The sequence below is a fragment of the Sinocyclocheilus anshuiensis genome, unplaced genomic scaffold, assembly GCF_001515605.1.
Source record: "Sinocyclocheilus anshuiensis isolate Anshui unplaced genomic scaffold, SAMN03320099.WGS_v1.1 scaffold70, whole genome shotgun sequence".
NCBI classification, from domain to species: Eukaryota; Metazoa; Chordata; class Actinopteri; order Cypriniformes; family Cyprinidae; genus Sinocyclocheilus; species Sinocyclocheilus anshuiensis.
Genome location: NW_015542377.1, coordinates 53,489 through 66,234, shown reverse-complemented (window position 1 = coordinate 66,234; position 12,746 = coordinate 53,489). Strand labels below are relative to the sequence as shown.

The 12,746-nt window shown below is 36.5% G+C and overlaps 1 protein-coding gene across 6 annotated transcripts in view; it reads left to right on the top strand.

Annotated features, from left to right (window-relative positions):
* The window catches only part of LOC107692341 (ecotropic viral integration site 5 protein homolog), a 60,679-nt gene extending 52,552 nt beyond the window's left edge, over positions 1 to 8,127 (top strand). For 5 of the 6 annotated variants that reach the window (XM_016491323.1, XM_016491322.1, XM_016491320.1 and 2 more), the window contains 2 exons: positions 1,366 to 1,461; positions 7,611 to 8,127. In XM_016491323.1, coding sequence (XP_016346809.1) covers positions 1,366 to 1,461; positions 7,611 to 7,871 — 357 coding nt within the window. In that variant the 3' untranslated portion in view covers positions 7,872 to 8,127. Of the gene's footprint in view, positions 1 to 1,365; positions 1,462 to 6,531; positions 6,542 to 7,610 lie in introns of all 6 variants that reach the window. The other variant, XM_016491324.1, reaches the window with a different exon arrangement.
* Positions 8,128 to 12,746: the final 4,619 nt, after the last annotated feature.

Sequence of the window (12,746 nt, the reverse complement as noted above, 5' to 3'; positions counted from 1 at the left end):
GAAGTGAGGAAGCCATTACTCAGACGTTTGATGTCCCTAGCTGCAGCCTGCCACCTGCTGATTTCATGCAGCTGAGTGTTAGGAAGTCAGCTAACTGCCTTTCCCTTATCACAACACTATGGGGGAAGGGGGAGAAACCTCAAGAAAAACACAAATTCTTGGAAGAACACTTTAAATCCCTCGCCATCCCCATCCTCAGCCTATCAGAGAGGGCTGCAAGCACAGCCGAACACAGACCGCAGGAATTGAAAACACCCTTCCCTGTACTGTCTTACCTTGGTACCTCTATAACACACCCCTTTCTGCACCTCTTCTCCTTTTTCACTCACTCTGTCCTGTGTGGCGTGCCATAACTACCAATACAGAGGAAAACGGCTCTTTGCAGCATGTTTGTAGCATGTGTTTTGATTCCCTTTTTAACAGGTGTGAATGTGGAGGGTAAACATGTTATGTAGTGTGTACACGTCTGTCCGATACCGCAGCTCCCCCAAGGCATTCAGCAGCAGTGAAAAACACAACAGCGTTTATAGCCTCACAATCTGTTCACATATATGTAAACCAATATGGCCACCGCAACACTCCCAACAGATTTTTCACTCACACTTACTTCTTAAAGGGATAGTTCTCTCAAAAATGAAAATTGTCTATTTCTTCACCAAACCCGTTTGACATGCTTCTGTGGAATGCAAAATGTGAATGTAAAAAAAATATCTTGGCATTTTAGCATAATGAAAATGAATGAGGTATGGAGCTGTCAAGTTCCAAAATGATGAAAAAGCTCCATTAAATTAAAATATTTGTGTGCTTTATTACACAAATTTTCTACAACCATATGATAGCTGTGTGTAAGGACCAAAATATAAATTACTGACAATATTGACATCTGTTCTGGCTTTGTGTCACATTGATAAGAAGTGATGTCCAGTACATGAAGGAATAATACTTGTAGGTGAGGTCTTTCAGGGAATCAGTTGATACGGTTCCCAAAACTGGTCTCACTGATTCATTCACAAATTGGACTGATCCAGATCTCGAGTTTAACTCGCTCACTCTGTGATCTAGTTATAACAGCTACCAACCCACTGAAGATGAAGACTTTGAAGATTGTAGCACACTAGTCATATGAGCTACATTAACGGTACTTTACAATACTTTTATAGTGCATGGAAAAGAGCAACAGATATGATACTGAAATTATATTCTTTTATCCACGGAAGAGAGTAAGTCATACAGGTTTGGAACAACGTGAGTTTAGTTAAATGACAGAATTTTCATTTTGCATGAACTAATTCTATAAACGATTGCTAGTTGTTCTAGGTGGTTTGCATATTGTTTGTAAAATATTTGTTTTGTCCTTTCATTTAGAAAGAGGAGGGAAAGGTCCAAGGTCACCTCAACAACACAGACTCCAGCCAGTACATCCGAGACCTCAAGGATCAGATAGCAGATCTCAAACATGAGGTAATGTCTGTGTTTATAAAAAATTGAGTATTGTTTCAAAACATTATAAGACTATGCACACTTTAGAATAGATAGAATAATAATAAAAGCTAGGCCACAGATGACTTCATCTGTGAATGCATGAATAAAGTGTAAATAAACACTTGAAGGAATAAAGTTTGAATAAAGTTTGGAAAAAAAATTAATTAAACAATTCATAATTTTCCAGGGGTTTTTACATGAAAAATATTGACTTGATATATCTTTCAAGCAATAGTTACACGTGTAGTTTTGTGCACTCCCTGAAGTCTGTCTTATTCTCAGAGTCTACTTTGCAGCTGTGATGTTTTACCCATCCATGAAATGCTTCTTTTCCTGCCTGATGGTTGATTTTGATCTTTACAATTTGTTGTGTGGTTAGCTTATTTTTCACAAGCTTTATGAGCGTTTTGAACAGATTTGTTAGTTTTTCACAGGGTTTTTTAAGTGTTAACTACGCCCTGTGCGTGGCCTCTTCCTGCACTTCAGTTTGCCTGAACACACCCCGTCGCACTCTTTAGCCCTACACCTATCCGTGCTGTTATAAGCCCTCCAATATCTGTTCTGTCGACCCTGTGTTTAAAAAAACGTGTCTGGACCTCTTATATAAAGTTGCCCTCATCAGATGTTTGGGTAATTAGGACAGCAGACAGATGCAACAAGAGATGTACACAGATTTTAGAGAGACATTTTCCCAGTTTATGTAGCATTACCTTGGCTCTACACAGTCATTGGAGATGGTCCACTGAAATAATTTTTGATTAATAAGCAGTCAAATCTAGAATTTTGTAATAAAATAAAATAAAAGTTTTATCCTTTATTCTCCAATTCATGTTAACAAAGTTAATAAATGGACTAAGAAAAAAAAAGCTTCCACTTTAGTGCCTTCCTGTGTGACCCGGAACTGTTTTTGTACCTGACATTGATGCTCAGGGTTAAGATGAGCTCTGTGACTCTGACATGAGGCATTGCAGAGCCTTGGATCAGAGGGATGTTTATCATTGATGTGAAGAGGGAAGTGGCCACACAGAATTTCTCTTCACTCGGTCTCAAGATATGTCTCCTTTCTGTAAGCGTTCGTATTGTAGTTATTAATGAGTTGCACACAATTTTATATAAGTACCGTTCCGAATAGCAGTCATGGATAGGTAATGTTTACAATAGAGGGCTGAGGACTATGTTCTTCGTTGGAATGATGTTCAGATTAACAAACTGACTATTTTGCATGAATTCACTTAGTTGCGTTCTTTGCGTGACAACTTTTGATTGTCTGTAGGTGGTGTCGTTTTTGTGGCCAATGTGTTGTTTTGGTTGTTGCCCACTTCTGGTAGTGAGATTTCTGTGGCATTGACACACTTCAAACTGTTTCACATGTTAAATGGCTACATAGGACGTACTATGTGTAGATGACTTGCAGTCTTGAAAATCTAACGTATAATAAATTGATCAAAATGAATAATTAGTCTCAAGGTTAACTTCATGAAAGATCCATGAAAAATATCCATTCATCCATTTCCCAAACTGCTTGTCCTATGATTCTCAAAATGGGGGATCGTGAAAGAGGTTGTGAGACCATTTGTGACCCTGGACCACAAAACCAGTCTTAAGTGTCAATTTTTCGAAATTGAGATTTAAAAATAATATGAAACTGATAAATAAGCCTTCCATTGATGCATGGTTTGTTAGGATAGGACAATATTTGGCCGAGATACAACTATTTGAAAATCTGGAATCTGAGGGTGCAAAAAATCTAAATATTGAGAAAATCGCCTTTAAAGTTGTCCAAATGACGTCCTTAGCAATGCATATTACTAATCAAAAATGAAGTTTTGATATATTTATGGTAGGAAATTTACAAAATATCTTCATGGAACATGATCTTTACTTAATATTCTAATGATTTTAGTATAAAAGAAAAATCGATCATTTTGACCCATACAGTGTATTTTTGGCTATTGCTACAAAGCCCCAGCGACTTAAGACTGGTTTTGTGGTCCAGGGTCACATTTAATTTAATTTTTTTAAATTGCTAATTACAATAAATATTTTTTTTAATATTACAAGTAAAGGTTACAAATAAATATTTTCAGATTTTTAAAGACACAATGGATATAAGTGTTTTAAAAAATATTACAATTTCATCGGGCCCATGATAAATAAATAAAGGATAATTTAATAGTAAATTGGGTACATTTTCAGTAAGTGTTTTTATTAGGCATTAAGGAAACTGGTCGAATAGTTTCTTTTGCAGCCCAATGATGTTTATGTAGGTGGTACAGGTTGATATGGATGGTGGAAAGTTTATTTAGAATTTGACATCACTAGTAGTTGTAAGCATAGTGTTTGGAAATGTGTTGACACAATATGTGCAGTGGGCATAATGATGTTTCTTCCTTTGATGCACTTATGGAACAACCAGTTTTAAAAGTCTTCAGTGTGATGTTTAATACATCATATACAGCCACATGTCACCGCCATTAGTTTTTTTAGCTAGACATTATTCTACAGTAAGAAAGCTAAATTGAATGTGGAACAGCAGAACAGAAAACGGAAAGCATTTAATTGATTTATACAGGGTGCAGGATGTAGTCTGATTTTCTCCTCCTCCCTAATACTGACAACAAAAGGCTGGTGGTTTGCGGTCAAACAACTTTCTACTAAATCGTTCTTTCTCGGGCCATCACAATCCCTATCAACAGAGTGCAGCAAGACAGCTTTACCTCTTAAAACCTACCAGGTTCCTCTTCGTGCACAATCAAACAGCAGCATGAATCCTGTCTGTAGCCACAAACCCTTACGAACAAGACTGATTTGGATATTTGTGGGTGTGTAGTGAAGAGAGAAGAGCCATTTAATAATGGTACAGTTAAGATGTTTTTTTTAGCCTTTTTTGCTTGCTTTTTGCTTTAATAGAGTTAATCATATATTAAAATGACTTTTTTTGAAAATCTGATGCATAATTGATCTAAATCAACAATTTGGTTATAATTGTTTCAAGTCTAACTTAATGAAAACATGAAACATGAAAAACATCCATGCATTTATCCGTCCATCTGTCCACCTGCTTGTCCTATATCAGGGATGGGCGGGCATAGCCAACGTCACAGTGCTAGCTGGAGGCAGCAAAACAAAGGGGAAACTGGAGACGGCCCATTCAAACCAGCGCAGATTCGGCTAGATAAGGAGCTTAAAATATCATCTTGTTGTGATGTTGGCTGCCAGAATCGACGTAATACAGCCTCAAATTAGAAATTTGATCGCATATCTGCCGCCACTGCCAGACAAAAAACCAACGACAGCTGTGGTTAATCGCGATAAAACGAGCAGACTGGACAGAAACGATCGTCAAAAATGCTCGCGTTTGCAGCGCACACTTCTTATCAGATAAGGTTAAATAAACTGTTGTCTTTTATGGATTAAGGTTTGGTTGTAAAAATCTAAACAATTAAGGCACTAAGATATATTTATGTTATTTAATATAATAATTGATAATTGTTTAAATTAATATAATAATTGATACTTTTGACTCATCCCTTTTCTTAAAAAATAGTTTAAAGGCTGAAATGTGAAGTGCAGATCTTAAAAAGGTCTTTAAAGGTCTTAAATTTGATTTTAAAAATCCTGCAGATACCAGGTTATTTTATGGTACCATTTAGAATAACTATTTTTTTTTTAAAGTAAGCCCTTTTTAACTGTCCTTTTAGGTTGTTTTGGGAATGTTCTGTAGGCTATTAATAAAAAAAGGACCTCTGTATATTTGTTTGTTGGAAATGTACAGACAATGCAATTGAAATATTTACATTGGCTTGTCAGGGTAATATTTCTGTCCACTGACAACAAAGTTTTCCTTCTGAATTAGCATAACTGCACAAGTTGTATACTTAATAAAATCTTTAAAAACAAATGACATTAGTTATACTTTCATTTCCTTCAATAAAAAGGAAATTGAGTAAGACGGTGTAAAAGGTGTGTGGATGTGGATGAGTAATCTGCAAAATTTTTATACTTAATAAAATCTTTAAAAACAAATGACATTAGTTATACTTTAATTTCCTTCAATAAAAAGGAAATTGAGTAAGACGGTGTAAAAGGTGTGTGGACGTGGATTAGTAATCTGGCCCCTTGGTATAAAGGAGAAAAAATGCTGGCCCTCGTCACTATCAAAGTTGCCCATCCCTGTCCTATATAGTGGTGTTCTCAAAATGGGTCACAAAATTATTTCAAGGGGTCGTGAGACCATTTCAAATCAAGTTTAATTTTCTGATTACGATAAATATTTTTCAACATTTGCAAGTAATGATTAATAAGTTAAGTTGATGTTTTTTTTTTCTTTGTTTGCTTTATGGAATGGTGTAAGTTAATTCTAACATTATATTAAAATGACCTTTTTTACATTTAAATCTATTCGTTTATTCAAATACTTAGCAGATGGTTTTATCCAAAGTGAGTTACAAATGAGGAACATCAATTATCGTAGTAGTACATAATGGCAAGTTTAATAAAATCGCTCGCCTTTACAAAATAGAATAATCTATTTTGAAGTTTAATAAAATATCTTTCATTTGCAAATATTTAGTAGAGACTATTAAATTAAGTTGTGTTTAAAAGATCAGCCACACTAAAGGCGGCTTAGTCATAATCTTAAACCAAAAGGATGGATGTCTTGTATCTGGTTGCTATTTAAATCACGTAGTTTCTAAACAGCGAGAGGTTTCCAATCAGCCACATTTGCACCAAGCAAAACCATACTTGAGCTAATCGCTCAACATCACAAAGTCATGACTTGTCACTCTTGTGGCCTCACTTGCTATTTTGTTCCAGTCTTCCGGCTTGTTCACTTTTTTCTTTTTGTAGCCTCTACAACCCACACATCAGCCCTCTTCTATGTGCACTGCAGTGGAATGCCACATGAACAGTGTTCATTCTTGGTTTAATAATTAGAGTAATGTCAGATGGAATTGTGGAAGGGACAGAAAACAATGTTATTGGCGGTGGTTAAACTGAAATACCCATGAATGCGTCTCTCCCCACATGTCTGTCTTTCTGAGGCAGAATGTTTCAGGTAAGACTGTATACATCTCCAACTGTGTGTTATACCACAGAGCACGTTTCTCAGTTCAAAACCACATTTCACACCAGGATTTTGTAATTGGCTTTCAGTTGGCCATTTCATTTACCCAACCCCCCTTCCCTTTAAGCATGCACTTTCATTTTAATTTGATGGACTTGGAACGTTGTATTATACTATATGGTACATTATTTTATCCCTCAAGTCCGGATGACCTGCTGACTTATTACTTGGCTTTTTAAATAGTTCACTCAAAATTTAAATATTCATAATTTACTCACATGTTCCAAAACTGTATGCATTCGTTTCTTTAGTGGAACACAAAAGAAGATATTTTGAAGGTCTGTGTTTTTTGGTGCATAGTTGTTCTTCAAAATGTCTTTTATAGAAGGTGAGAAAATGACTATTGTAATTTTGGGTGAACTATCCCTTTGAAGTTGTTTAAATGAGCATTTTGACCCCTTTATCCCACTAATCAGTGGTGTGAAAAAGTGTTGGCCCCCTTCCTGATTTCTTATTTTGAGGATCTTTTGGTCTACTTCACTTTGTCAGGCAGGTCCTATTTAAGAGATTTCTTGATTGCGAACAGGTGTGGCAGTAATCAGGCCTGGGTGTGGCTAGAGAAATTGAACTCAGGTGTGATAAACCACAGTTTTAACAGGGGGACAAACACTTCTTCACACAGGGCCATGTAGTTTTGGATTTTGTTTTCCCTTAATAATAAAAACCTTCATTTAAAAACTGCATGTTGTGTTTACTTGTGTTATCTTTGACTAATATTAAAATTTGTTTGATGATCTGAAACATTAAAGTGTGACAAACATGCAAAAAAATAAGAAATCAGGAAGGGGGCCAACACTTTTTCACACCACTGTATGTGTTTGTTTAAATGATTGGTGCTGTTCAGAGATTGTGCATTGGTGTGTGTTTTGCAACTGTTACCTTTCCTATCGTTATCTTTTGTGAAGAAATGGTTTCCTGGTGTTTATTTGCATGTTGTCAAATGAAATAGCTGAGTTGTTAAAGTTTCAGTCGTGCTGACACTCTCTTTCTCTGCTCATAGATCCGCTGTTTAAGAGGGCAGCAGGGCTTACCCGACCAACCCAGTTTTGATGGGATTCATATAGTCAATCACTATGGAGGGGACAATGAATCCTACCAGTCCTCTGATGACGATGGAGTGAAGCTGTCACCCCAGCTGACCAGACATCAGGTTAGAGGCCGGATCACACTACATGCAAACCTGGAGGACTCTGAAAGTGAGGGTGATGAGGAAGAAGATGCCCTACGACTTAGTGGCAGCCATAAGACAACTACAGTGTGATCATCTGGACTGGTGACACAAACTGCCATCAAAGGTCTGGAAAGGAGAGCATGCTTGTAAGCTCTCCTTTAAATCTGCCTACAGCGTCGAGCATGGGACTCAAACTGGAGAACTTGAAAAGTCCTCGTTCATCTTTACAAATGGACTTATGGAGTCATATCTTTCTCAAGGTCACGGTTTACATCTGCATTTGTTTTGTTTTTGCCAAAATGCGTCAGATGTTTGTCCTGGCACTAGTTTTTAATTTTAGCCTCAATAAGGAGGACTAATGGGCCGCTTTAGGCTCTTTGAGACCCTTGTAATAAAAATCAACATTTTGTGGCATGAGATTCCTAAACCTTAAAAGGGGGTGTTTTTAATACCCCACGATTTTTTTTTTCACATTACGAGAAGCTACTTTGTATAGCGTAGTGTTTTATGCATTAAGAATTTGCATCGTCATAGCTTTTATTACAATTTTTTTTTTTTTTTTTACAGTTAGACCATGAGAAGCCAGTGAACACATACCTTTTGAGGGAAATGTATTACAGAACACTATCATCTTTAAATGCACATTAAATAGTTCCATATTAACACCGTGGTGTCATATCTAAAGTCATATCCTGGCATGAATTATATGATTGGGTCTTGAACACATGAAGTGTGGGTCAACGAACCAGCATCTATGTAAATATGTACATGTTTTGATTTTTTTTTTCATCTCCATTATTACTTGAAAATATGTATTCTATGGATGTCATGTCTATATTGTAATGTATTGTACAGTTAAGTTGAAAGGGACGTATTACTGAATTTGGGAGGTCTTTGGAGGCAACAGCTTTTCCTGGCACACTGCTGTCCTGTAGCTTTGATGTTGTCAGTTCTCCATTTCACAGGATGGAGTTTTGTTCTTTGTGCCTGGAAAGATTCTATGAAATTCTTGCTGATTTACAATATTTTCAACAGTATGTGGTATGCTGAGCATGTTACGAATCATGAATTCCTGTTAACTGATGGAATTGAAGGCAGGGAGAGTTGGCTCTGGGACAATGTTCTCACTTCTCTGGCCTTACTTAAGACAAGCACTCAGCCACACAGAGCCAATGAGAATACATGTACACACACTGTCCCTCCTTTTCTTTTCACATCCATATTCATACCAACTAGCTTCTGAATCAGTTTGCATTTTTGCACAGATGATATGCATATCACTTCATGACAATGAAAAATACTACTGTTCCCTGTTTATGGCCATATATTTCATTGAGCTTCTCTCTACATTGTTGTTCTCCTCCATGAGTTTGTATGTCCCAGTGGTTTATTTGAAGACTTTAGAAGTCATCTTCAAAGCAAAGGAGCGAAGTTATTTCTTATCAGTCTGCTATTAATGATGTTATGCTTGGCTGGAGCTGAATAGCACCTGAGAACAAGCCTTAAAACCCATCATGACGGATGTAAAGATGGTGAACTATTTGCCCACCTTTTAAAATGGCTAGTTCACCTACAAAATAAAGACTTTGCAAAACAACCTGGCAAGGCACAAAACACTAAAGTGATTTAATAAGTAAAAACATTATCTAATATAAACTAAAACCTTACAAAAATTGAGTGAATTTCTGTGGAATGCTCCTGTGGGCATTAGAGGCTTTACAGGCCGTTGACGATGCAAGATAGGCCCAAGTGTCTTGAAGATGATGGACATGGTGGACACAATAAAAATATCATTTAATAGTGGTCTACGAATGTCATGCCGTGTTTGCTATTTTCCATGCAGGAACAGAATAAAAAAAATAGTCTTTTTTTTTTGTTTGTTTTTAAAGAGTCGTTTGATGAATCGAAAATGTAGTCTTGTGTTTTAATTTTTTTTTTTTTTTTTTTTTTTTTTTTTTTTTTTTTTTTTTTTTTTTTTTTTTTTTTTTTTTTTTTTTTTTTTTTTTTTTTTTTTTTTTTTTTTTTTTTTTTTTTTTTTTTTTTTTTTTTTTTTTTTCAAATGATCCATTTAAACATTTAATACAATACAAGTTTGGAAATGCGTTTCTCTAGGAATCGAGAAAGATAAAAAAAAGAAATGGCACCAATGTTTGGACGTGTAGCCTATTTTCACCTGTTTTGTGCTAGATTAATTAATTTATTTACATTTTATGTAACTGTCTTACAGGACAAATAAAAAGCATTCACGCTTCAAGCATCACGCTTAAATAAACAGCTGCTGAAGGCACAGCCCTCCTTACACCGGAGGATTACTACTGAGATGTGTCGCAAATAACGTTCAGGAAGCTTTTTTGTCTGTGCTTACGCCTAAAGCCCATGAGATGAGATGGGCTGCGCTCTTTGCCTTAAACTAAAACACCACGACCGTACTGCATTCATCTTGCAACGAATTGTGTGATCAGGTAAGCACTGAAAAAATCCTGTTGGCAAATGAGCCCTTGTCAAATTTAAAATGATTGATAGGTTATTAAACACAATTCTTAAATCAGGGTTTTGCTAAGAGCAAAATCACAGTTCGCGCGTTTCCAGTTTTGCATGGTTTCATACCGTACTCACGAATTTAACATTAATAAAAACTGATTGACTCATCTCAGCATCGTTTTATCGGTGCAAATTTAAACGATTTCATTTGCAACGCTTGGTATTTAGTTGATGACATTTAGTTTGTCAATTGGGACGTACATGAACGAACAGTGAAAAGCATTGCGTTATACACTTTGATATAACGTGGTTGTTCAGAGAAATAAAATATTTTTTCGTAGTTTCTTTATAACTAATCAGCATGCTATATATTTAGGATTTACATTAAAAATTAACAATAAAAGCAACAATACGGTCAGGATTTTTATTGTTACTTACTCTGTTTTATTCTGAGAGTTAGGCTACTTCATGTATCCTGACAGACTGACGCGATTCTACTGAGAAGGACATAACATTATTTGGTGCTGAGATTAATGAATTTGTAGTGTTCCGTATGTTAGCCTAAAGTCCGTTTAGGTTTCTCTCACTATATACGGGTAAATCTAACTGTATAAAGGACTACAAAAGCCTATATGATTCTCAAGTAAAAGTGAGATAATGTTTGAACATCAGTCAAGATATTGCCTGCATTATCGGTATCCTATCTACCGGATGCCCTGAAGTGGCAGGTCTAATCGACGGAGGGCGCATTGCGCTTTGATTTCCTGCGCTTTGCTGTTGGCCAGTATGCAGACACTCTCTACTGCAGATCCTGGACTATGCGATTGTAGGTATCAGTGTTCTGATGGGCGAGACAGGCTTCATAAATCCATACAGATTGGTCAAAAAGTGACCGAAACATGTCCAAATTAGTTTAAGCCGTAAGTAACTTCCATGTAGGCCTACACGGTTCGCTCACATCAATTTACAGCTTTTTCCCTTATTATAACAGACTGCTCTCTAGTGAAGTGAAGCGATTCATTTAGGAGACGGCTGTCACGAGTCAACGGCAGGTGAGACAGACTGATGGACTGGCTATGGGCTCCCACTGATTGTCTGCCGCACGAGCTGAATGCGTGTCCCTGTTGTGTCCACGACAGATCACCAGCGTCCACTCCGAACAAGGCAGTTCTGTTCAGTGAGCAGCCACGAAACTCGAGAACACCGTGACCCCGCTGGCGTGTGGACAGCTTTATTTCAAGGCTTCAAAAACCACGTTTTACTTTATCACTTCGATTAATGAATCCATAGTCAAATTCAAGAGCAGCATTTTAAGATTAAGATTTAACTTTAAGCCGCATTCTAATTTCGGCTGTGAACTAGACTTAATTTAGTTGAGTTTCTATTTTTAAAATGTAAATAGACTAATTCTTTCAAATAAATATATTATTAAAAATTTAACTTTAGAAAAGGATTAAATTGAGCCATCTCAAACGTTTAATATGTGCTTAGCTATATGTATGCATGCTTTCAAAACTGGGTTTATATTGTTAATTTGTTTAGTCTGGGCATTGCGCTGAAGGTCATGACAATTCAATGGGTTTATTAGAAAGATAGCCTAATTTAATGCTGATATTTCTACAAATGTCAATTTTAAATCATTTTTGTTTTCTTTAGGCTACAAAATCATAACTATTCTGGTGACAAAACAAGATAAAGTCATTAAGAGAGGAGACACTTTTTTTTGAAGAGTTGAAGGTGTCATTGTGATGACGTTTAGTCTGTCGCTCTAACGAAATTGTACACGAGGGGGCGTGGTGACGATAACAAAGTTGCCACGTCTGAAACTAAAATGAAACAAAATCTAGAATTATAGAATAAATACAAAACGTATTTCCAATTAAATGGTATTTATTTTTGTAATCAAAGTGTGAATTTTTGCTAATACAGCAAACGAACATAGCCTATATTAAAATAAAATACATTTTATACTCCTTTTTTGATGTTTAAAGGAAAATGCCTACAATAACAAGGTGTGTTAGCATTTACACATATATGAATATTTACACATATTAAAGAAGGACACAAAATGCACCCTTGTGGATTATCCATCAATGATATCCATATTGTTAACTAAAAAAAAAAAGTTAACAGCTAATCCTTAATGCACGAACCTGCACAAATCTATAGATGGAGAAGGCGCAGGCTGGGTTGCCGTCTCCGCGTTTCCTCTCCCCCCTGCAGCTAGGGATTGAGTAACACATTGATAAAACAGTGTATCACTTATCCTGATAGCCACGGTTCCCCCCGGACCTGTCTGTCCTCTCGTAGAGGGACGGACCAATCACAGGCCTAAGGCTTGGTAGTTGTTCCTTTAAAGCACCTGTCTTCATAACACCTGGCAGACGAGAGAACTGCTTTACGCATGCTCCCACCCTGCCATATCCTCTATACAGACGTGCTGCTCAACCAATGGTCTTCAAATCTTTCCAGAGATAAAAAAGC